General features: G+C 56.1%; 1 protein-coding gene across 4 annotated transcripts in view; it reads right to left on the bottom strand.

Annotated features, from left to right (window-relative positions):
- Positions 1 to 12,108: 12,108 nt before the first annotated feature.
- Positions 12,109 to 24,674, bottom strand: part of PMEPA1 (prostate transmembrane protein, androgen induced 1) — a 38,331-nt gene continuing 25,765 nt past the window's right edge. For 2 of the 4 annotated variants that reach the window (XM_023759396.1, XM_014461457.1), the window contains exons 2-4: positions 18,348 to 18,502; positions 14,003 to 14,056; positions 12,109 to 13,574 (exon numbers count right to left, since the gene is read on the bottom strand). In XM_023759396.1, coding sequence (XP_023615164.1) covers positions 13,026 to 13,574; positions 14,003 to 14,056; positions 18,348 to 18,502 — 758 coding nt within the window. In that variant the 3' untranslated portion in view covers positions 12,109 to 13,025. Of the gene's footprint in view, positions 13,575 to 14,002; positions 14,057 to 15,367; positions 17,799 to 18,347; positions 18,503 to 18,599; positions 18,841 to 24,674 lie in introns of those variants that run through there. The other 2 variants (XM_014461456.2, XM_023759397.1) reach the window with 2 other exon arrangements.

Consider the following 24,674-nt stretch of genomic DNA (forward strand, 5'->3'; position numbering starts at 1 on the left):
GTACCTCCTCTGTGCCTTTAGGCATGGCCATTCGTGGGGCCTATTTATTGATAGGTCCGAGTTCAAGGGCAGTTTCCACACTCTCAGAGCCTGCCACCCAGGGTGGAAGGCAAAAGGGGAGAGGAAGGGAGGCAGGGACACCAATTCCCCCTTACCCCCCTAGGAAGGTCCTCAAAGGCCACAGGAAATCCCAGATGGCACCACAGACTGCTGGATCCCAAACCTCCTTTTGCCCTGAAAAGCAGACTCGTTTTCTATGGCTTGTGTTTTTCTAGAAACTGTTAGGAACTCTCTGCCCAAACCAGATGCTAATGACACGTTACTGATCTCGAGTCTTTAGATGTCTCCCTCGCTCTCTTTTCGAAGAGATATGTTTACCGCACATCGTGTTGTTGAAACCCAGTCTCCTTTCTCCCGGGCAGCCTGGATGTTATCTTCACATTTCTCCTGTGCATTCATCTCAAGGGTCAGAAGGCACCCAATGTGGGAAATGACATGTCTTTGGTCAAGGGCAAAGGTCAGAGAGCTGGAGGTGGCCAGAGGGGATTGCACAAGGTCCCAGGAGGTAGAGGAGGAGGGAGAGAAACCTAGACCAAGCAAAGCTGCTGCATCGAAGGCTCTGTTCACTGCCCTTCAAGACAGAGCTCAGTCACCCATGTCCCCAGAGTCAGGCAAACCTGGGGCTCTGGTCCTGGCACCCCCACCTTTTAGCTCTGTGCCCGGAGCCAGCCACCACTCGTTCTGAGCCTCAGTTGTGGGGTTGTTGTTCAGTGAGATCATGGCCTGAAGGTTCTAGCAGAGCACTGAGAATGTAGCATGTGCTCATTACACAGGAGCTGGTTATGTCATTATAGGATCTGCAGCTGTCCCTCTCTCAGGTGACGGAGCAGTCCCATTTATTCAGCGGGTCATTCACCAAATGATTTCTGTGCCTTCTTAATCCCAGGCCACACCTTGGGGCCTGTCCCGGGAAGGGGGAGTGGAGAAAGTCCCCCTCACTGGTTCCTGGTTCCGCTTCCCACTCTGGCTGCAGAAGAGGCCACATTGCCCAGTCCAGGGATTGACAGGTGGTTCAGTTTGAGTCCCAGGTCCCCCCATCCCCAACTCTCAGCAGTGATGCATAGGCAGGTGGATAGGCAGGTGGTACTGAGTTAGGGAGCTGGGCAGGGCCGGGAATTAGCTGTGGTAGTAACTTGAGATTTTTCCCAGGGGCAAAGGAAGGGGAACTGGAGGATTTTCACCCCAGTGGAGATGGGGATTTGGAAAGGTGTCCTAGGGCTGAAAGTGGGCAAGGGAGAGGGGTGTGGCCAGCACTGGGCTGCTCGGGCTCCTTCCTCTCCCACCAACTCTTTTCGGAAAGCCAACAAATATACTGGAATAAATTCACATCTTTTATTTTTATAATCAAACTAGAGGCCCATTGCATGAAGAGATTCATGCAATAGGCCTTCTTCCCCTGGATGCCGGCAACAATTTTCCTCCAGCACCCGGGACCCAGACCTTTGCTCCAGCCACAGCGGAGAAGGCAAGCCTCTTCAGTCTTCAGTCCAGGCTGAGCCTTCAGTCTTCGCTCTGCGCCTGCACATGCAAATTAACCACCATCTTTGTTGGGTTAATTTGCATACTCATCCTGATTGGCTGGTAGGCATAGCAGAGTGACACCAATTTGCATATTTCTCTTTTATTAGTGTAGATGATTTCTAAAAATAATTTCATTTCCAAAATTATTTGCCTACAAGAAATTCATTTAATTACAATTAGCCACAAATTCTTCACTGAGTGTCCAGGAGTCTTGGGAATTCTCTCAAAGTGGGGCGACTTCACCTGTAAGTTTGTTTCAAACAATTAAGTGTAATGAAATTTTTTATGATGATTAAATGAAACAATTAGTGAACTTGACATGTTAGGTTTTCTAGGCTTTTAGTTAAACACGTATAGATCCCGAACGTGCAATGCTTCCCCCACCCCTATATTTTGCAGCTCAAACATTTTCAAAGGCTTTTGGAAGCCAGAGGTGCTAAGACTGCTACTCCCAGAAGGGAAAATGAAGGAAATGGGGAGACACATCATAAGAGAGAGGAGTCCCCGGGGTTGTGGCCCGGGGTGAGTACTGGTGGCAGTTTCAGAGGGGCGGGATTTGAATCTGGATCAGATAGCCACAGCGCCAGCCAAATGGCTCCTATGCTTGGTGGCTCCGCTGGCCACCCCGGTGAAGAGCAGGCCGGAGAAGCCGAACACCATGGATCTAAAACAATCCAGTTTTAAACTTGTTCACTCAATCAAGTTAGATGCTTTTAAAGACAAATTTAATTATTCTGAGCTCAATGAAAGCCTTTTAATAAGCTGAACACCATGATTTCAGTCTCTGCCCGCAGGGCCACCAGTCAAGGCAAGGAGGGAGCACAGAGGGGAGGGAGGGAAGCTGGTGGAGGGAATGTGGGAGGAAATGTGGGGGAGGGGCACAGGGTCCCAGCAGGAGGCCCGCATGCACGCACACACACACGCACACGCACACACATGTGCACACACAGATGGGCATTTGTTTTAGAAATGTATTTGCACATTTAAACCCATCATTTGTTCCAAAGCATCTGATTGTGAAGCTTTTTATAATATTTTGTTTTATTTTTGGAAGCAGCTCTTTTTCTTCGGGACAACTGTACAGAGTGCGAAGGAAAACGCGAGCCGCTTGGCAGACGCCCTGTGTGCTCTGCCTCCCTTGCTGGCTCACACTTTCCTCGCGCTCTGAGCGTCCCGTCGATGCCTGCGACAGGAAGCCAGACACACATGCTGAAACAATTTCAACAAATACCAACTCAGAACCAACTCCCAGGGCTGGTGCAGGCGCTTCTGCCTCCCCGCTGGTGCGAAGGAGACAGCTCGGCTGCGCAGTGCGAGAGTTGCCGTGTTTATAAACAGCTTTCTTTTTCAGCATTAACGCATTCACTTGTCCAGTGTAATGGCCTCTGCTGTTTTTATTTTTAAGATATATTTTTATTGATTTCAGAGAGGGAGGAAGAGGAAGAGAGAGATAGAAACATCAATAATGAAAATCATTGATCGGCTGCCTCCTGCATGCCCCCTGCTAGGGATTGAGCCCACAACCCAGGCATGAGCCCTGACCAGGAATCGAACTGTAACCTGGGTCATAGGTCAACACTCAACCACTGAGCCATGCCAGCTGGGTGGCACTTGCTGTTTTTAGCTACCTAGCAGACAACCTCCTTCTCTGGTAAAATTGCCCCAATTTTCCTTTTTTATTGATTGATTTTAGAGGGACAGAAGAAGGGAGAGAGGGGAGAGAGAGAGAGAGAGAAAGAGAAAGAGATAGAAACATTGATTTGTTATTCCACTTATTCATGCATTCATTGGTTGATTTTGTATGTGCCCTGCCCAGGGATTGAACCCACAACCTTGGCATATGAGGATGACACTCTAACCAGCTGAGCTGCCCTGCCAGGACTCTCAATTTTCCTTTTGAGAATCACTTCTCTCCCTTCTCAATCCATGTGGATGGAAGGGAGCTGACCCCACCTCCAGGTTCAGGACAGGGCATGTGACCCAAACCTGGCCAATCAGAGCACTTGCTTCTGAGGCTCAGTTTAGGGATGGGCATGTGATCTAAGCCAAGCCAATGGGATTTAATTCTGGGACTTTTGGTGGAAGAATTGGAAACCAATTTCTTCTCGTTTGATTTAGAGCTGTCAGAAATGAACCGGGGAGAAGACGCCACCAGGACAGGAGAATCTGCTTGAAAGGAGAACCAGTAGACAGAGGAGAAGCTTGGTGGTGGGGGACCGACACCTTCCTAACGTTGCATGTGCACATCTGTACCTGGTGGTGTGTGATCTAGCCCAGCTCTGGCCTGTTGCTTTTCAGTTACAAAAGTCAACAATTCAGACCTAGTAAACACGTTCAATAGGGTTGCAGGATACAATATCCTATCTAAAGGATAAAGAGGGAATATGCAAACTGACCATCATGCCATCACAGATATGGTGGCGCCCACAGCCACAAGATGGCGGCGCCCAGTCCCCTCAGCCCCGCCGGAGTCCCCCAGTCCTTTCAAACCCACTGAGGGGGTAGCAGGCGCATGGTGCAGCTGGACCCACCCTCAGCCCTGCAGCCGCCCAGGGCCAGCCCGAGGTGCAGGCAAGCCTCAGATGTCAGCTGCCCAGCTGCCTAGGGCTGGCTTGAGGTGCAGGCAAGCCTCGGATGGTGGCTGCCCAGCCACCCAGGGCCGCCCGAGGCTCAGGTAACCAGGGCCGGCCGAGGCTTGTGCTACTGGCAGTGGCAGCAGCAGAAGTGTGATGGGAGTGTCACCTTCTCCTGATCACCAGGTCACCTCCCACCCCTGAGGGCTCCCGGACTGTGAGAGGGGGCAGGCTGGGCTGAGGGACCACCCCTCCAGTGCATGAATTTTCATGCACCAGGCCTCTAATCATCATATAAAATAAACTGCATTCTTACAGACTAGCAGTGAAAGATTCAAAGTAAAATTTGGGGGAAAAAATTCCATTTACCAAAGAATCAAAAAGAACAAATTACTTAGAAATAAATTTAGCAACTCCCCCCCACCCCCCACCAACCATTCAAGACTTATACTGAAAACAACAGACCATCACCAAAAGGAAGTTGAATAAATTCTACATAAGTGGAAAGACCTCCTGCACTCATGAGTCGGAAGGCTTAATATCCTGAAGGCAGCCACAGTCCCTAAACTGACCTCTACAGATTCAAGGTCATCCTTATTGATACCCCAGCTGGCTGTTGTGCAAAAACTGAAAAGCCGATCCTCAAATTCATAAGAATCCTGGGATATGCAAAATGATCTTGAAATATGAGAACAGAATTGGAGGATTCGTGAAAGTTCCTGCAAAGTTACCATAACAAGGATTGGGTAGAGCTGACATAAGAGACACAACTCAGTGAAATCGAATTGAGAGCCCAGAAATAAGCCCTACCGCTCTGGTGGGTTGATTTTGACAAGGATGCTGAGACAACTGAACAGGGCAAAGAAGAGTCTTCAACAGATGATGCAAGGAAACCTGGACACCCATGTGCAGAAGAAAGGATTTGCACTCCTTATGCCAAGTGCAAAAATTAACTCAAAATAGATTGAAGACCTAAGTAGAAGAGCTAACCCTAGAAACCTCTTAGAGGAAACAGGTATAAATTTGCATAACCTTGAGTTTGGGCAATGGTTTCTTCAATATAATATAACACCAAGAAACCAATCTATATAATGAAGAGCCAGGGTCATAACTACCCAAGGCTTGACCAGATCAGAAGTCAGTGCTGGGTCGCTTTGGGAGCCCCGACCCAGCACTGACTACCAAGGGGGCTGTGGATCAGGCCCAGAGAGAAGCCTGCAGAGAGAGAGGCAGGGTCTGATCCGTAGCCTCTGTGGCAGCCATTGATCAGAACTTGCCTCTCTTTCTCTCCTGGCCTGGCCAACAGCCGTGTCTCCATTTCTCTCCAGGCCTCCACCGGGGCTGCTGATCAGCCCCGCCTTTCTGATCAGGCCCCATTGATAGGCCCAGAGATGCTGACTGGCATAGAAACTGACCAATCAGAACCAAATTGGCCATTAGAGGAGGGCATTTGGGGACAAGATCAGGCTGGCAGGGGAGGGCAGTTAGGGGCGATTAGGGAGGCAGAGGCAGTTAGGGGCTATCAGGCAGGCAGGCAGAGAGGTTAGGGGCGACCAGGCAGGCAGGCAGAGGCAGTTAGGGGTGATCAGGCAGGCAGGCAGGTGAGTGGTTAGGAGCCAGCAGTCCCAGATTGTGAGAGGGATGTCTGACCACCGGGGGGTCCCCAATTGGAATGGGTGCAAGCTGGGCTGAGGGAACGCCCCGGCCCCCGTATGAATTTTGTGCACCGGGCCTCTAGTAAAATAAATAAGTAAGCTGGACTTCATGAAAATTAAAAACTTTGTGCTTCAAAGAACACTCTCAAGAAAGTAAAAAGAAAACACAAAGAATGGGAGAGTTTTCCTGCAAACTATATCTAGCAGGGATCTAGTATCCAGAATACAGACATATTACAATTCAACAATAGAAGACAGGTCACCCAAATAGAAAATGGGCAAAGGGCCCTGGTGTGGCTCAGTTGGTTGGAGCGTCATCCCTGTTGGGGCACATACAGGAGGCAACTGATCAATGTTTCTCTCTCACCTCTCTCTTTCTCTCTCTCCCTCTCCCTCTCCCTCCCCCTCTCTCTTTTCCTCTCTCTAGGTTCAATAAAAAAAAATGGGCAAAGGGTTTGAATAGACGTTTCCCCAAAGAAGAAATGCAAACATTCAATAATTAGGTCAGTGGTTCTCAATCTGTGGGTCGCGACCACTTTGGGGGTCAAACGACCCTTTCCCAGGGTCACCTAAGACAGTGGTCGGCAAACTGCGGCTCGCGAGCCACATGTGGCTCTTTGGCCCCTTGAATGTGGCCACAAAGTTTCAATCGCACTGTACGTGCGCACCTGCACGTGGTATTTTGTGGAAGAGCCACACTCAAGGGGCCGCAGTTTGCCGACCACTGGCCTAAGACCATCGGAAAACACATATATAATTACATATTGTTTTTGTGATTAATCACTATGCTTTAATTATGTTCAATTTGTAACAATGAAATCGGGGGTCACCACAACATGAGGAACTGTATTAAAGGGTCTCGGCATTAGGAAGGTTGAGAACCACTGAATTAGGTGAAAACATGCCCGCCATCGTTCATCCTCAGGGAAATGCAAGTCAAAACCACAATGAGATTCCACCTCACCCCCACCAGGATGACCTTAAAAATAATACTTTTTAAAAGGGAAAGAGCAGATGCTGGTGAGGGTGTGGGAACTGGGGCCCTCATACATGCTGGTAGGATGCGAATTGGTGCTGCTGATGAGGAAGACGGTTTGGCAGATCTTCAAAAAGTTAAATATAAAACTGCCATGTGACCCAACAGGCCAGTTCCTCTCTGAGGATGAGAAGTGGAAACACATGTCCGTACAGAAACTCGTACATGAGTATTCAGAGCGGCATTACTCAGACTAGCCAAACGTGGAGACTACCCCAAGTTCATCAACTGAGCAATGGATAAACGACTGCAATAATCCACCCATACAACGGAATGGTACTCAACGGAGAAGTGTATTGATGCTTGCGACAGCATGAATGGGCCTTGGGAAACACTAGGCTAAGGAAAAGCAGCCAGACACAGAATATAAGGAAAAGATCACATATTGCATGACCCCACTTACAGGAAATGTTTGAAGTAGGCAAATCTGTGCAAACAGGAAGTGGATTGTGGCTGCCCGGAGCTGGGGAGGGACTGGAATGGAGTGAGGTTTTATTGGGGATGATGCGAACGTCCTGGAATTCGATCCTGGGGATGGCTGAACAACTTCGTGCCTGTACTAAGCCCACTGGACGTTAAAGGTGAATTTCAGAGTATGTAAATTTTATCTCAATTTCTAAAAAAAGAGAACTTTTTTTTTTTTTACAGAGAACTTCTGTTTCCGGTTTGAGGTGCAAACAGCCTGGAAGTCATCACTCTTATGCTCACAAGAAGAAACAGATGGACCAACTAAAAATCAACAACTTTTCTTTACCCACAGAGAATGGAGGCCATGGGACAAGCCTCCACCTGAAATCTGCAGACGATTGAGTCCAGACGGTCACAGCTGAGCTGCGTCCAGGCGCTGGCGTGGGGCTCTGAGGGGAAGCTTGGGCCCTTTTCTCGGCCGCATTCTGATGGCCTGTGCGATGTTCCTAACCATTTCTCGGTGCCCCACTCCGTACCAGGCCACACCCACCGCCCTCCCTGGTCGTTGTGCACAGCGAGGCTCAGCCTCCCCTCCAGGGCATCGCTTTGCCCGTCAGCGCCGCCCTGCCAAGCCCCCTGGCGTCCTGTGCTCACGCAGCCGCCTGGCTCACCCTCTCCCTCCTTTCCTTCCTCGTGCCTCTGAGCGCAATAATGCAGCCGTCGGCAACCTCCCTCTCGCTTCTGACAGCCCACTCTCGCCCTCTCGGAGTGGTGGTGTGGTCCCAGGTGAGTTCTTTGAGGTCTGGGGTTGGGCCTGATGCACTGGCACCCCAGGAGCCTCCTCAGCGCCCCAACGAGCAGCCACCTTCTGTCATGACTTAGCATCACGCTTGTAATCTAATAGATGCTCCAAAAACACCAGCTGTTCTGAGTTCAGTCATTATTCTGGACGGATACGGCTGCACTGCTTGGGCTGTTCTCAGAAGTGTGTGTGTGGGGTCTCCTTCCCATCGGAACCCAGGGCTCCCCTCCCCGCTGGGAAAGGCTCCTCTGTCCTGACTCCCTGGGGGAGGTGCTGGCTGTGTGCTCAGCCCAGGACCTACAAACCGGCCCAGAAGCTCCAGTGGACTGGGTTACAGGAAACCCATCCTGGGAGCCTGTTAGTAAGAAAAGCAGCTCACATTTGCATGTGGCCGGCACCCTTCTGAGGACTTATCGTATCAGACACCGAGCGCGACCAGCTCACAGGTTCCGCCATCAACCCATTCTACAGATGAGGTGGCTGAGGGTCAGCAAGGGAGGCACTGGGGCTCCAGAGCCCCGCTGGGCACTGCGCTGTGATGCCTGCTGTGCTCCTAGCACTGAAGCATAAATAAGCTCTTAGGTTCCCCCCAGTCTTTGTGATCTGAGGTTTGTGTGCACCAGAGAGAGGGAGCAGGTAGTGCAGACACGTGCTGAGTTCTGTCCCCACGCAGTGGGCAGCTTTGTAAGCCTGTGGTCCAGAAGCTTAGGGAACCTTGGGGCTGAGACCAAACTGGTCATCGCTGCGGGTTATGGGCTGTTTAGGCTGATTAAACAACAACACTTAGACATGACAGAGAAATAAACACGAGTTTCTGTCGTGGGCACTGTGGGGTTCTGTGATCCACTTCCTGAGTCCCTGGTCTCCCCTGGAGACAACCGTGATACATCCCTTCAGACAGGGGCACGTCTGAGTTTACTTCTAGAAGAACCCTACCTCAGACAGTTTCTTTCTTGCAGACCTTATCAGAGCTTTTGTCATGCGTTGGTGATTTAAAAATTTTCCCAGGAGGAAAGGTAGGTAATGTTTTGGAAATTCCTTTAACCCAAACACCACCTCTCTTGCTAAAACCACCAGCCCGAGCTTGCGTTAGCACTGGGCTCCCTGCCCTAAAGCAGAGGAGCAAGGAATTGGCCAAGGTCTCAGGCTGCTCAGCTCCATGGGGTCCTGGGGTTGCTGCCGAGGGCGGTGGGGGCAGGGGAACGACCAAAGAAACAAACCAGCCTCATTCCAAAGATTGTAAAATTTATTGTGTAAGTATTGCAGCTCTTCAGAACGTCATCCTTGCCACTAACGATTATTGATAACAACAAGCAATTTCATCAGGCCCGTGGACTGGCATCGAATACAACGGCTGCCGCAGCAGCGGTGGAGCACGGCCCGAGTGACATGGACAGTTTGCAGTTTAACGAACTCGTGACACAGGGCGGCAAAGGCGAGCAGTTCCGGCGCCAGGGACACCAGTGGGCGCCGCCATCCGCACGCCACCACGGAGTCAGGCGGCAAGGGGAGCGCGCGGCCTTCGCAGCGCCCCAGTCCCAGCAACATCTGAAATTCTTTCCTTGTCATCGGGATGTTCTATGGACCTGGAAGCTTTGCGCTGCGCGTAGGAAAAAGAAACCTCTGAAACGTAGAATTCACAGACAAGACAGACAAGGACAGGGGCGGCTTCGGTGCTCGCCTGGCCCTGGTGCGCGCTGGACGGGGAAGAGGTCACTCTTAGCTCTTTGCACAGACACTGGGCTTTGAGGGAACATGGACGGCTCACGGTGGACTTTGCTAAGTCCGTGTGCGTGGACCGGGCTTTGTGGGAACGGGATGTGGGGGATGTGATGATTGACAAGCAGGAAAACAGTGAGCATTACAGATAGCTGAGCTCCACCGCCTTTTCTGAGCCCAACCTGGTCCCCCTCCAACCAGCCACTTCTAAAGACCCCCAACTCTCTATGGCAACAGGGGCCTCCTGAGGGGTGCGCAAAGGCTTTTCAAAGATAACAGCCTGACAGTCGACACTTAGAGCAGCGGTTCTCAACCTGTGGGTCGCGACCCCTTTGGGGGTCGAACGTCCCTTTCACAGGGGTTGCCTAAGACCATCGGAAAACACATATATAATTACATAGTTTTTGTGATTAATCACTATGCTTTAATTATGTTCAATTTGTAACAATGAAATTGGGGGTCATCACAACATGAGGAACTGTATGAAAGGGTCGCGGCATTAGGAAGGTTGAGAACCACTGACCTAGAGGAAATCATGCCCCCCGCACCCCAACTCTGGGGTCCACAGAGAAACCCAGAGCTTAGCTACGGCGCCAATTTCTGGAAACACATACTGTTCTCTTGAGATGCACGTCCGCAGCGGTCACCTGCTGGGCACGAGCCCAGGGACAGGCTGCACGGCAACCTGGCCTGCAGCCCTGACTGGGGCTGATCAGGGGCGAGCTCTGCCTCCAGCCGGCTGAGGTCGGTGGCCCAGCTTCCTCCTAATTCCGAAAGTACAGCAGATCGGACCGCGCCACCGGCAACGAGGTTCAGAGGACCCGGGGGCGCTGCGCACTGACTTTTGGCTGCTCACACCAAGGAGGCCCACTTCCAGGTTCCCACCCAGGGGGGCAGTAAGCACAGTGCTGGCCAGGAAGGCTGGGGCAGGAGGGGTCGCCCGGCCCAGGGAGGACGTGCAGGGCGGAGGGCAGGTGGGCTGGGACGAGGGAGGACAAAGGGAGGTTTGAGAAGCAGCAGCCCTTTGCGGGCCAGGAGCGGGAGGCGGGTCCGGGCGAGCCCAGGAACGCCAGCCCGGCGACCGAGCCCAGTGTTTCCTCAGTAAGGCACTAGGGAGACTCCGCGGACTCCGCGGAAAGGCTCCCTTTAAAACTGTTCCCTACAAATTGTCCCTGTCCTGTCAGCACAGACTGCAGGGGCTTCTCTGCTCGTCTTTTGAAAAGAACCCTCTTTGAGGGCAGCAAGGTTCAGGCTGAAGACCCACGGAGAGGCAGGTGCTGTGGTCAGGGCGGACACCTCTGCCAGGCTGGCCGAGGACGCAGTGGCCCCTGCCTGGTGCTCGCCTGTTTGTAAAATTTGTATATAAACAGAGTTCAAATGGTCAGGACTTCAAAACTGTTCCCAGGTTTTCATTTTTCAAGTAATAAAATAGTTGCTTAAAAACAATAGTTATTGCCTCCTATCTTTCTCTTATGTCAGTCGGCTAGTTGGCATTCTGCTGAAAATGAGGACACCTCCGTGGGGTGGGGGACAGGGGGCTGCTCTTCCAGCTGGGGGGTCACCCACCGTGGAGATTAGCGAGTCCTCACCCGGAGAAAGGCCTCCAGCTCCAGCCACCGTCAGCGGCAGATGCCAAGGGACCCCCACTCCACTTCCTGCCACTCATCTCTACTCGCACACACGTGTGCCCACACACACCCACGAGGGGTCTCCCCACACACAAATCTACTGCGAAACCCCGGTGAACAGGAGTCGTGTCTGAGGAAGATGCTTATGGAAACACAGGAAAGAAACACACGGACCAGGACTGTTTCCAGGAGGAACGGGGATGGAGAGAAGGCAGGGGTGGGGAACCTCTTTCCATTCACGGGCCGTACGGAATCACCACCTTAAAAACCGGGCCGCTGTGTTCGGTCAGACATTTAACTCCCTCACCCCTACTGCCGTGGCAGGGCCAGACCCAATGACTTCGAGGGGCCCCTGGGCCGACGTCCCCAGCCCTGGCCTAAAGCCTCGAGCTCGGGGTGTGACCGTCTTTGGTCTCAGCCCTTCCGCATGTCCTGGGAGTGTCGCTTTCACCTCTGGTCTTCTGTTTTTGGCCCATTAAGTGGGAATCATCCGTAGAGAGCAAGCCAGGGACAGGGTCACAGTCCTAGGACTTTGGGCCTTTCCTGTAGCCAGCGGACCGCACTGACCTTAACCGACCAGCTCTGGAGCCACCATCGAATTCTGCACAACAAGCCGTCTCTACCCCTCGGCGTGTCAATAGCAGCACCTTCGCCCCTGACGATGGGGACCTTCACGATTAAAAAAAAATAGGAGGGAAAACTTAAATTCCTTCAGTAACAGTTTATTTTCAGTTGGGGAAGGCAAAGCCACCACCTGGAACTCGGTGCCTCTATGTCATGCGATTCAAAGGCTGTTCTGACCCCGAGGAGGAAACGTGTCCCCTTCGGGCGGGAATGTGTAAGGAGGGAAGAGCCTACCCCAGGCACAGCGCCCACTGCGGAGCGGAGCGCCTGTCCCAGCCTCTCCGCCCAGGCGGAGCCCCTCTGCCCGCCGCCGGGCTGGGCATCTCTCCCTTAGAGTCTCGACAAACATGATAAAAGTTTCCGTCAAACAAGCACTGACATATTTATATTAAAAAATAGTGCAAAAGCTCAACATTTATATAAATAACTCTAGACCCCTGCTCTGTCATTGCTTTCTTTACAAGGTAATACACACGTTCTGAGACGGCGCGCCAAAGGGGCCACTTTCTCTTCTAGCTCAGAAAACAACCTGTGTGTGTTTTAATAGGACTCTTCTAATACAAAAATACTCCTGCCCTCGCACATACAGTTTCTCTTACTTTATATATATTTTTATATATAATATTGCAGATCTTTAAACAAAGGTTTTGTGCAAATATGTTTTTAAAGTTAAGTGAAATCGTCATCAACAAACGAAAGGAAGCCTTCACGAAGCTCGACTAGCAACAGAAAAAACTAGGGGAGAACTGTTTTTTCTCTTTTGCCTTCAAGACACGGCTCAACAAAGAAACATGGGTTGTGTGTGTGTGTGTGTGTGTGTTCTGTTTTGCAAGCTTTCTTAGCTTGTGCATCCGGACCAGACAGACATGTAACTATTTTTATACACAGGGAGGGGGAGGGGATGGCGACGCGCGTGTCCGGCCCGGCCTCCTCTCTCTTCTTAGAAGTGCGGAGTGTTTTGCCTTTTCACCCACCGCTGCCCTGGCCGCCGCCGGGACCCTAGAGAGGGTGTCCCTTCTGTTTCTCCTTCTCTTGGCTCCAGGCGGCGGCGCTCTCCAGGGCCGCGAGGTGCGCGGGGTGCAGCCGGGCCCCCTCCAGCAGGGAGGCCGGCGCGCTGCTCTGCTGATGCTGGAAGGCGGCGGACCCGGGGTAGTGCCCGATGACCTCGCTGTAGGTGGGGGGCGGCCCCTCCATGCGCCCGCCGCCCCCGTAGCACGTGGCGCTGATGCCCGAGTTGCTGCTGGGGGGACAGGGGCCGCCCAGCATGGCGCTGTCCATCAGGTCGCTGTCGAAGATGGTCCTGTTTGGGGGCGCGCGCACCGACTCGCGGTTGAGCTCCAGCTGCTGCTCGGGGTCCCGCAGCTGGAGGGTGCAGGGGCCCTGGTAGGGCGGCGGCTCCTCCCCGTCCGACAGCGAGATGGTGGGCGGCAGGTCGATCTCATGCTGCAGGTAGGGGTAGGTGGGCTGGAAGCGGTGGAAGCGGTCCCGCTGGGCGAAGGGGGGCACGGCCAGGCGGTCCGTGGGCCTCGGTGGGGCGTAGACCTGAGGCTGGAGGGAGCAGAGCAGAGTGAGGGTCCCCAGAAGCAGGGCCCAAGCAAGGATGGCTGCGTGACTCTGCTCTCTGGGGAAAGGGAGGGAAGGGGTCGGGAGGCGAGCCTGGAGCCTGGCCTCCACCTGAGAACCGCCCCCTCCATCAGCACGGGCCTGGGATCATCACAGAGCTCAAGGGGGGCCGCCTTGGCTGGCCTGGGGCAGACACGGGGCGCTCCCTGGGGTAGGTGCAGACTGTCCGGGCAGGGGGGACCAGCCACCGCACATTTCTTCTGAGAAGGGCAGCGTGTGAGCCTGTAGCAGCCAGCGGTTCAGGCCCGGGAAGGGCACCACTGGGCTTGGGGGTTTCTGGGTCCACTAAAGTACTTTGGAGGGCAGGTACAGGGCAGGAGGGGAAGGGGGTGGTCAGGCACACTGGGGCTCACCTCTGGGATTCCACTGCCGGACACGGTGCTGTCTGAGGGCCAGAGGCATCCTTCCTGTGTGGGAGGAGAGAGGTAGGTCAGGGGATGAAGCACAGCTGAGAGCCAGGGTCCACCCGGTTCTGACCCTGGGACCTTCCATTTGGAATGAGACCTTGCACTCTCCACCTCTCTCCATCCCCACCGGGCCTGGACACCTCTCAGACACCCAGCTCTGGGCTCCCACTCTGTCCCTGAAAATGCACCCTCCACACTTTCTAAAACATGCAGCTGAATCTCCTTTCTCCGAACCCTCCAGCGCCTCCTGTGGACCTTAGAATAAATCCAAAGTAACCCATGGACTAGCTGCTAAGAAAGCCTGGCCGGATCCAGCCCTCCTGGCCTTGGCCACCCCTTCCTGGCTGTGCCACCGTGGGCGAGTGGCTGAATTCCAGCTGAAGGAGTGGAGCGTGCAAACCACTAGGAGTGCATGGGCCCTCTGCGAGCATATGAACACATCGGACGCCATCACCACGCTGTCTCCAGCCCTGCTGACTGCTATCTAGTGCGTCGAAATGCTAAGTGTGCACCTCAGGGCCTTTGCAATGGCCACCCCACTGCATGGCCAACTCCTTGTTTTTTTCCTCTTATCCTCACACGAGGATACGTGTATTGCTTTTAGAGACAGGAAGGGAGGGAGAGATGGAGGAAGGAGAGAGAAGGAGATGTGTGAGAGAGAAACATTGATCTGTTGCTTCCAGGTTGTGCCCTGACCGGGAATCAAATCCAAGACCCTTCTTGCATAGGATGATGCTCCAACCAATTGAGCCACCCAGCCAGGCTCCTTGCTTTGTAATCCCAGTGTCCCCTGCAGACTTCCTCTGACACCACACCTAGAGGGCCCTCACCCATTACAAATCCTGTCCTCCAGTGACTTCCCTCACAAGAACATCCTGTCTACTTGTTTATTTAGCTCTTGACTGTCTTGGCCTCCCATTGTGAGCCCAGGTTACAGGTGAAGAAATACATGAGTTAATAAGGGAAGCCCCACCTAGCTGCTCTGCCATGACATGATTCAGTGAGTCAACAAATGTGGATGTGGCCCCACTTCTGTGCCAAGCTCCGGGCCAGGTGCCAGGCATGTCGCTGCCACCTCATGAGGCTTATGCCCTCTGCCCTGAAACTCTGGGTGGGGCCTGCAGCTCCCCTGGGGAATGGAGAGGGCTGGCTCTGGACTCCGGTCTGCGCACGGGCAGCCAGGCTGCACCGGCTCTGTGTGAGTTCCAGCCACATGCTGGCTCCCTCATACCTACTACCCGCTGCGGGCAGCGTCTGCCCTGCTCAGGCCACCCTGACCTTGGCCTGTCAGAGGTTAGTGAGTGAGCCCACCTCACAGAGGGACCAGGGGACAAGAAACAGCATGCTCTGCAGACATCGGGGCCCTCAGCTCCCACCGAGCTGGAAACCCTGCCCGAGGTTCCCGGGACCTCTATCATCTGACGAAAGACCCCTCCCTCTGTACTGAGATTCCTGTTTCATGTGGAGAGACCCGAGGGCCAGGAAAGTGGGAGCCCCACACCAGGATCAGTTCATCGGAGGGGCAAAAAAATTAAAAATTAAAACTAGCTTTATTGAGATATACCTGACATATAATAAACTGCACATATTCAAAGTATATAACGTGGCTAAACTTTGGCTCATGTATATTCCAGGAACCCATCACCACAATCAGAATAACAAACTCATCCATCATCCCATTCATTTCACTGGGAGCACGTTTTCTGGAGGGCTCCCAGTTGAGGATTCCCTGGAGGGCTGCAATTTTCGACATGGCCACTAGGCGGCCCTGTGTCTCTCAAAACTGTCCCAACAGGAATGCACTGACTAAACCAGGAAGACTCATGGGGCCTAGTATGTTCCAGGTGTGGGGAAGCAGAGAGCAGACATACACTGTTACTGTTAATGTGGTCGTCCATGGCCATTTTGGGACTAATATTAATAATGCCATATCAATTGCTGCCTTGGTGTCAGGCACTGTGATAAGCTCTTTTAAGCATCATTTCAATTCTCCCAGTCAACCAACCACCTGCTCCCAAGTGGAATCGGAGCCCTGGGGAGGGGTGCAAGCAGCCAAGGCGTCTTGGATGAAATGTGACCCACACAAGCCCCTCTAAAAGCCTCCTGTGAGGCCTCCAGCTAAGCCCGGCAGGACGTGGCCGCCAACACCTCTTCCCCACCTCCACCCCCACCGGTGGAGCCCTAGCCCAGAGGTTCTCCACCTGGTTGCAAAGTAGCACCACCCAGGAAGGTTACGAAACACCTGTCAGCGCCTGGGTGCCCCACTGCAGACCCAGAACCACCCACCATCCCTGCCACTGACTACCTCCAACTCCTGCACCTGGAGGTCACCTCCTCCTTCAGGGAGTTCCAGGAACCAGCCACCGGGCCAGACGCCTGCCTGGAGGCTCCCACAGCAGCCCAGCTGCCCCCAGCCTGGCCCAGAACCCACCGCCAAGACAGCACTGCACTCAAGTAGAACCCCTGCCAAGAGGCCGGTTCTTCCTCGCCTTGTTCCCCAATTCAGTGAATGGCCCCAACCCCCAGATCAAATGCCAGACCCCCAGGGTTGTTCCTGACAGCTCCTTCTTGCCCACCTCCCATCCCTAGCACCTCAGGCTCCATCTGGCTCCTTTTCTTTCTAGAAGCTTCCTTGTGGTGAGCCCATCCAGCCTGGCATGGCTTCCCCATGTAGAACCAGGGGTCTGCGAACTGTTTCCTAAAGGGCCAGAGAGTGAGCTAGTTCCTGCTTGGTGGGGCAGACGGTCGGTTACATCACTAACAACGTTGCTCTGGGGCAAGCACAGCCACCAGGGAAGATTCCATGGGAATGGGCTTGACTGCATGCCAGTGAGGACACAAACACCCAGAAAGTCACCCCGAGAAGGGGCCACGGCAGGGCAGCCAGGCCGCTGGGCCCAGCCCCAGGCAGACTGTGGCAGGGTTTGGGTCTCTCTGGGAGGTTGCTGGGCCCGGAGACTCCTCAGACACGCCCTGTCTGGCAGGGGGTCCCCAGGGGAGCTGCCACAGGCCTAACAAGGCTGTGTTTACCCATCTAGGCGTCCCTGGGGACCTGTGCAGGTGACTGGGTAGAGGGCAGGGGGGAGGGGCACCTTTCTTTTAGCCCTGGGTCTCCTGAGTCCTAACCTCTGTCTGGGCGTGAAGTCCTAGGTGCTGCCACAGAGCTGCCTCCCTCCGTGGAAGCAGGCACGCCTCCCCCGGGAGCCTCTGCACCTCCACACTCTCGCCAACTTCATCCTCATAGGCTGGACCACATGGGGCAGCGGGAGAAAGGCCAGCTCCACCCATTCCACAGATGCTCACTCGGGCTCGGAGGGAAGGGAATCCACCTGGAGCATGCCTATAGGGCTGGCGTATTCTCCTTTGTGCAAAAGGCCCTCACTTGCCCCAGCCCCGAGGGAGAACAAACGGGCTGTGGGCTCTCAAACCTCTCAAACCGCCACTGAAGAGCTGTGAGGCCTCAGGCTAGTGTTCCCACCTCTCTGAGCCAGTTCTCTGTAAAACGGGTAAGTGAAGACCAGACTGTGCATTGCAGCTGGTGGCCCGTCGCTGGGGTAACAGCAGCAACGACCAAGCACACAGGCGAGCCCTGGCTGCGGAAGCCTGGATCCCTTCCGAGCAGCCGAGCCCTCTGCATACACGGGGGCTCGGGCTGAGCACCCAGTGTTCCCGCTGAAGGGACCAGAGCGGCCGCTCCTTGCCCTGGCAACCTGGTGACACACTGAGGCTGCGCCTGACGCAAGCAGAGAGGCCCGAACCTGCCCGGACAGGCCTGCCTGCGGGCTTGGCTCAGCCCGAGACCCGGGAACCGGGAGGCCACACCCAGCGCCGCCTCCTGTCCTGTCGCTGTCCTCCCGGTGCCCAAAGAACACCGACTCAGAGATGTGCGCCGCCCGCAGTCGGGGGCTGCCAGGTGCCACCTTCCCTGATTCCCAGCTGCCCTCGGACCCAGCGCCTGCCCCCGGCTTTCACACAAGTGGGACTGAAGCCCCGTTTCAGGAAGGAGGGACTGGTCCGAGGGCACATGGCCGGGACCGGTGGAGCTGGGATTAAACTTGGCCCCGAGAAGGGCCCTTCCCCGGGTGACCTGCTGCCGCCAAGAGTCCCTGCCCGACGCCCGGAGGTGCCGGCTGAGAGGAAGGGCTCGCCCGTGTCTGGGTCACCGCAGGGCTCGGCACCGGAGCCACCACCCGTCTGCCTAGCCTCTGCCTGAGCCTGGAGCTCTGTCCCCTGCAGTTCCTGGGAGGCCCCGCCGTGGGGCACCCCGCCACGTCCCGAGGGCGGCACTTACTGAGGACAGGGCGTCGTCTCTCCTCCTGCCCTGGCTGTGCCGGCCGATGAAGGAGCGCGCGGACAGCTTGTAGTGGCTGAGCAGGCACGTGATCACCACCACCATCACCATCACCACCACCACGATGATGGTGATCTCCACGAACTCCAGCTCCGCTGCAAGAGCAAGGGGACGCGTGAGACCCGGGAGCCCGACACGGCCCCCCACACCCGGCCCATAAACGCCACGGCTCCTGCAGATGCCCCAACTCACAGAGACGACACGAACAATCACACCACACGCGCCACCCTCTGGCCAAGAGGCCCAGAACAACCAGTCCCCGTGGCCGCAGACACTGCAGTTCCCATTTCTTATTTCTGGTTTGGTTTCGTTTCCCCTCGAAGACAGAAAACCTCTCAAGTGCTGGGAAAGGAAGGGTATTCTGATCTGCTGACTTAGCGGGTCCCTGTTGAGGGGCTCGGCAGGTGGCCATGGTTGGTGCCAGCAGAGCCCTTACCCCCGCACCCCCTACCCCCGCCCCCAGCAGGTGAGGCTGGTGCCGGTCCTGCCGGGACTGGGTGCTGACATGCAGAGGGGCCACCAGCCAGCAGGTGTCAGCCTTCCAGCCCGCTGGGCAGAACGCCCTATCCAACAAGCAGGGGATAGTGCCTCCTGACCCCGACGGACAGGGAGACCACAACGCCACCAGGCACTCCAGAGCCACTTGCTGAGGGCCCCCAGGGTAGGTTCAAGCTCACGGCCACTTGGCTCAGCTTTTTCTCCTCCAAGACAGAGGAGTAGAGTGGGCGGGGTGGCACGGGCTGCAGGTGAGGAGAGGCTGTGGCTGTAGGTGAGGCGTGGCTGTGGCTGTGGCTGCAGGTGAGGCGGCTGTAGGTGAAGTGTGGCTGTGGTTGCAGGTGAGGTGTGGCTGTGGCTGTAGGTGAGGTGTGGCTGTGGCTGTAGGTGAAGTGTGGCTGTGGTTGCAGGTGAGGTGTGGCTGTGGCTGTAGGTGAGGTGTGGCTGTGGCTGCAGGTGAGGTGTGGCTGTGGTTGCAGGTGAGGCGTGGCTGTGGCTGTGAGGCGTGGCTGTGGCTTCAGGTGAGGCGTGGCTGTGGCTGTGGCTTCAGGTGAGGCGTGGCTGTGGCTGCAGGTGAGGCGTGGCTGTGGCTGCAGGTGAGGCGTGGCTGTGGTTGCAGGTGAGGTGTAGCTGTGGCTGTAGGTGAGGTGTGGCTGTGGCTGTAGGTGAGGTGTGCCTGTGGCTGTGAGGCGTGGCTGTGGCTGCAGGTGAGGTGTGGCTGTGGCTGCAGGTGAGGTGTGGCTGTGGCTGTAGGTGAGGTGTGGCTGTAGGTGAGGTGTGGCTGTGGCTGCAGGTGAGGTGTGGCTGTGGCTGTAGGTGAGGTGTGGCTGTAGCTGCAGGTGAGGTGTGGCTGTGGCTGCAGGTGAGGTGTGGCTGTGTTAGCGCTCTGCCCCCAACTGGGTCCACCCAAACTCCAAACCCTGCAGGGCCAGCCCCTCTTGACTCTGGTCTGTTTTACGGAGGATTCTACCAGTGAACGTTACTTTGGTCCAACCACGGAAGCCTCTCCACACTGAGCCACATCCTCCGGGAGCCCTGGCCCCTTCATCGGGTTTCCAGGATGCCCACCTTCTCTTATATATCTGCCCACTGGCACCATTAGTAAGCCAGGCAAATCTGCCCCCCAGGGGACATGTGGCAATATCTGGGGACAGGAGTGACGGTCACAACAGGGGACATGTGGTGGGCAGGGGCCAGCAGTTCTGTGCAACCTCCTTTCATGTACAGAATGCCCAGCGACAAGAACAGTGGCACGGGCATCCTGTGTGGGGCCGAGAACAGCCCAGGCCACTTTTATCAGCCATCTCAGAGGTGGGGTGACAGACTCCTGTAGCCCAAGGGTCCAGAATTGGTGGCTCCTCCCACGGTCACTGACCCAGGATTTAATTGGAGTTTGGGCCTCGGCTCTGGCCCGTGGGTGGGACTGTGTCTCCTGTTCGCTCTGGAGGGGCCAGGCGGGAGGATGGCCGGGGCTTTGGTGAGACACGGAGCCCTGAGAAGGCTGGGGCCCCATCAGGCAGAGACTCGGCAGCCGCCACCACCCTCCGGACACCCTGAGTTCTTGCCAGGAGGGCGGGCCTGGCTTGGGCAAAGGCCAGGCGTCTGGCCTCAACCCAGGAACTGTGGCCACACCTCTTGTCTCCCCAGACAGGCTGGTCCCGGGCCTGGCAGCCTGGCTTGATTCCATGGGCCAGGTCCTGGCGGTTAGGACCCAGGATAAAGCCACCCATTCAGGGACACACAGGCCGGCTGTGTGCAACACCGAGGCCTCCCTCAAGGGGCCTGCGACTCCCCGCCCCCCGCCTGGCCCACTCTGCACCCAGCCGGGCAGCAGTGGTGGGCACCCGTCTCTCCTCCCCCCTGTCTCTAGGGGCCCTGCCCACGCTGGGCCTGGAGGGGGGTGTTGGCTGCCTTTGTCCCTGCCCAGGCGGCTCACAAGACCCAGGCCAGGCTCTGCCCTCCTGCTGGTGTCGCCAGGCCCAGATGGCGACAGTGGCTGCAGCACAGGGCTGCCGGCCCCCAGGCCCATGGGGCCTCGCAGAGCGAGTGGGTGTGAAGTTGCACCGACAGCCAAGAGGGGCCCAGAGGACCTGGTTTCTGGGGTCCAGAAATGAGCACAGCTCCTGACAGCACTGCTGTACCCACCCAGGTGCCGACCATGACCCCACGAAGGCATGGGGGAGGGAGAAACTCAGAAAAAGAAAGTACGGCTGGTTTGGGGTCATATTCTGGAAGCCAAGCTGTGGGGTCTGGGCCCAGAGCAGGGAGGAGACTGGCCAGGGTCCCCGAGCCTCTGTGGGGCCCAGGCCCGCACAGCCGCTGTGCCCTGACGTGGCTCAGTCCATCCCTGCGGCCCAAGCCAAGGAGGGGATGAGGGCAGCTGCCCGGGAAGCCTGTGGCTGGTGATGTGCTGCACGCAGGGAGCTTGCCCTTAAGGCAGCGGTTCTCAACCTGTGGGTCGCGACCCCTTTGGCGGTCGAACGACCCTTTCACAGGGGTCGCCTAAGACCATCAGAAAACACATATATAATTACATATTGTTTTTGTGATTAATCACTATGCTTTAATTATGTTCAATTTGTAACAATGAAAATACATCCTGCGTTTCAGATATTTACATTACGATTCATAACAGTAGCAAAATTACAGTCATGAAGTAGCAACGAAAATAATTTTATGGGTGGGGGTCACCACAACATGAGGAACTGTATTAAAGGGTCGCGGCATTAGGAAGGTTGAGAACCACTGCCTTAAGGTGACCGTGGTTACTGGGGGCTCACCAGCACCCCAGCGACAGCAATACAAGGGCAGCCCAAACCCATTAGCCCGAAGAGAAAGGGGTAACCTGGATGCCAGGCCACGCCCGGCACAAAGGCTCGGGGGGCACTGAGTGGGCAGGAGCCCGGCAGCGGACTCCCCGGGCCAGGAGAGAATGCCCTGGGCGGGGGGCTGGCCTTGGCTGTGGGGTGAGGGGACTCTGGTCCTGCTGACAGCACCCCCATGCACTCTCACAAGCAGAGGACATGAACCCCTTCTCTGGGACGTGCACCCCGAAAGCACCTGCTGGGAAAGGTTGCACACTGGAGGCCTGAGGACATCTGCACCCACAGTCCCCGGAACAGGTGGGCAGCCATCCTCTACACAGGCTGTGCCATCGCTCGGCCCAAGCCCCTCCCAGGTCTGTCACTGGCCTGGCCCCTTGGGTAGCTGGGGCCTCAGCACCGTGTGACCCTCACTCCGGCTCCAAAGGGGGGGAGCACTCACAGCATGAGCCCCTCTCCCCAGGCCACACACCCCTCTGGAAGGCGCTGCTGCTGGAACCCCATGGGCCAAAGGGGACAGTGCCCAGGCGGCTCCCCAGTGGGCCCACCTCCCCATCTCCCCAGAACCTAGGGACCCTCCGGGAGGCTGCCCCGCCTCTAATGCCAGCAACTCACCAAGAGCTTTAAAGGCACTGGGAGGCCAAGCACAGGGTGGGCGGCTTCAGACCTCCAGCCAAGGCGGAGTCCCAGGTCACTCAGCTGCCAATGGTAGGTGCAGGGCCCTGCCTCAGTTTCCCCAACGCGACAGACCTCCCTTTACCTGGACAGGAGGCCAAGTGGCCTGGACGGTACATGCAGAGGTGGGACCTCCCACTGACCCCCGACCTTAAGTCCCCAATCTCCAGTGACCACAGGACTCAATGCCAGAGCCTGGTCGTCACAAAGGGGACAGAGCGAGATGGGGTGGGCGGGCTGGTCCACAGCCCCACTCGCGGTGCTCATGGTAACTACTTGCTGTAACCATGGTGACGGTGCTAACAGCCGCAGCATGTGCTGGCCCAGCGTTGAGCTGTTTCCCCGAGTGATGAGGTGGGTGCCATCCCCATCCCCAGTTTGCAGACCAGCAAACTGAGGCTCAGGGAGCAGCTGCCTTGGGCCAAACCTAGAAAAAGCAGGGCCAGGTCCTGAACCCAGAGCCTCCCTGGGAGCTGAAACGGGAAAGGGCCTTGTTCTGCTCAGTTCTCCCGACTCCCACACCCCGAGTCCTCCAGGGACTATGGCTCTTGTCCCTGCTCCGGGGAAACGGCTGAGAAAAATCCTCGGGAAAGAAACGGAACTTCCCTCACTGTGTTTGGGCATCAGGTCTGCTGCATGGGTGGGCGAGAGCAGCCGTCCTTGCACTCTGCATCTCCTTGGGGTGGGGGCGCATGTGGCAGGCTCCGGGGGTGGCCGGGCCCTTCTCCCACGTGCGGAGTAAGGCCACTCTAGTTTAATTTAGCGTCCTCTTTCCTTGTGAATAATTTCACATGAACAGGTCCCTCCGCCGCCCGGGAGTGGTCGGACGCCCCTGCTTTTGTCTTCTCTGCCACAGACAGACGCGGTCGCTGTGGGGTCCACGCACCTCGGATCCCCTGGGTGTCCGGCGCGGCCCGAATCCCACGGACATCGCTTTATGGGATCCTCACTGTCATTCTGTGACCTCCCTCCCCCTTGACAGATGAGGACACGGAGGCTGAGAGGTGAGGGCTGGCTGAAGGCACACAGCCCACGGGCCCGGGGAGGCCGACTGCCCACACCCAGGCCTGAGTCCCATGGCTCCAGGGTCGCAAACAGCCCGGTTCAGGCAAAGGCCTCGTGTTAACGGGACCGGCCACCTGGCTGGAGCGTCACCCACCACGTGGTCCTGGAAGCCAGTGTCTGTGGCCAGTGGTGCCCATCTCTCTCCGCCAACACGGAGGAGAGTGAGGACAGTGAGGAAGGAACCTCTTGCCAGGCACAGGGAGCTGTGGGCACCGCCCAGGGCATTTCGCAAAGACACGAGCAGCTGCCCTCGCCTCTGCCACCGTCTGGGTGCCAAGCGCCTCGCCAGGACAGGATTCCCGCTTTAGCTCCCACGACCACCCGGGCGCATGCCAGCCCCTCACAGCCAGGAGCCGAGGCCAGGAGCGTCCCGAAGCCTCGCTGCCAGGATGCTCTCTCAGAACCTGGTTGTTAAGATTCCATTAAATCGTGGCTTAAAAAGAAATCAATTATTTCAAATAGTTATGAAACACTCAACCAGATCTGTGACACGGGAAGAATACGCAGGGTTACATTTTCGACGCGATTGCATGAAATTGGGCCTGGCAGGTTTCAATGGGTTTCGGACCCGTGCTCTCCACTGACCACAGCGCGGGTGTGCCTGGCACCGCTGTGGTCTGGAGCACGTGTTCCCAAGGGGGGAGTGGAGGGAAAGATGTGATTGTTTTGAGTCCGAGTTTATGGCCCCCTGTTCTTGGTGACAGAGCTGCCACCTGAATTACGGGCAGGAGCCTGGGCCACTTCCCAGCTGTAAACGGGGAGGGGCTGGTGTAGGATTTGCTAATCTGTGCCAAGAGCAGGCCTGGCCGTGCAAGTATCTACACTAACAAAAGCCTAGGTGGCCCTCGCGCGACGTTGTCACAAGATGGCCATGCGCACAGTGGAGGCGGGGACAGGCGGCCACTCCGCGCTGTGAGGCCTGGCGGTCCTGTGGCTCCATGTAGCGCGGTGGAGGCAGGTTGCGGCAGGGGAGGGCAGTTGTGGGCAATTGGGCCGGCAGGGGAAGGCAGTTAAGGGTGATCAGGCCGGCAGGGGAGTGGTTAGGGGGCAATCAGGCAGGCAGGCAGAGGGGTTAGGGGCAATCAGACTGCTGTTAGAAGACAGCAGTCCTGGATTGTGAGAGGACAGTGGGACATCCCCCGAGGGGTCCCAGATTGGAGAGAGGGCGCAAGGCAGGCTGAGGGGACCTCCCCACCATGCACGAATTTTG

The sequence above is a fragment of the Myotis lucifugus genome, unplaced genomic scaffold, assembly GCF_000147115.1.
Source record: "Myotis lucifugus unplaced genomic scaffold, Myoluc2.0 scaffold_155, whole genome shotgun sequence".
Taxonomy (NCBI): domain Eukaryota; kingdom Metazoa; phylum Chordata; class Mammalia; order Chiroptera; family Vespertilionidae; genus Myotis; species Myotis lucifugus.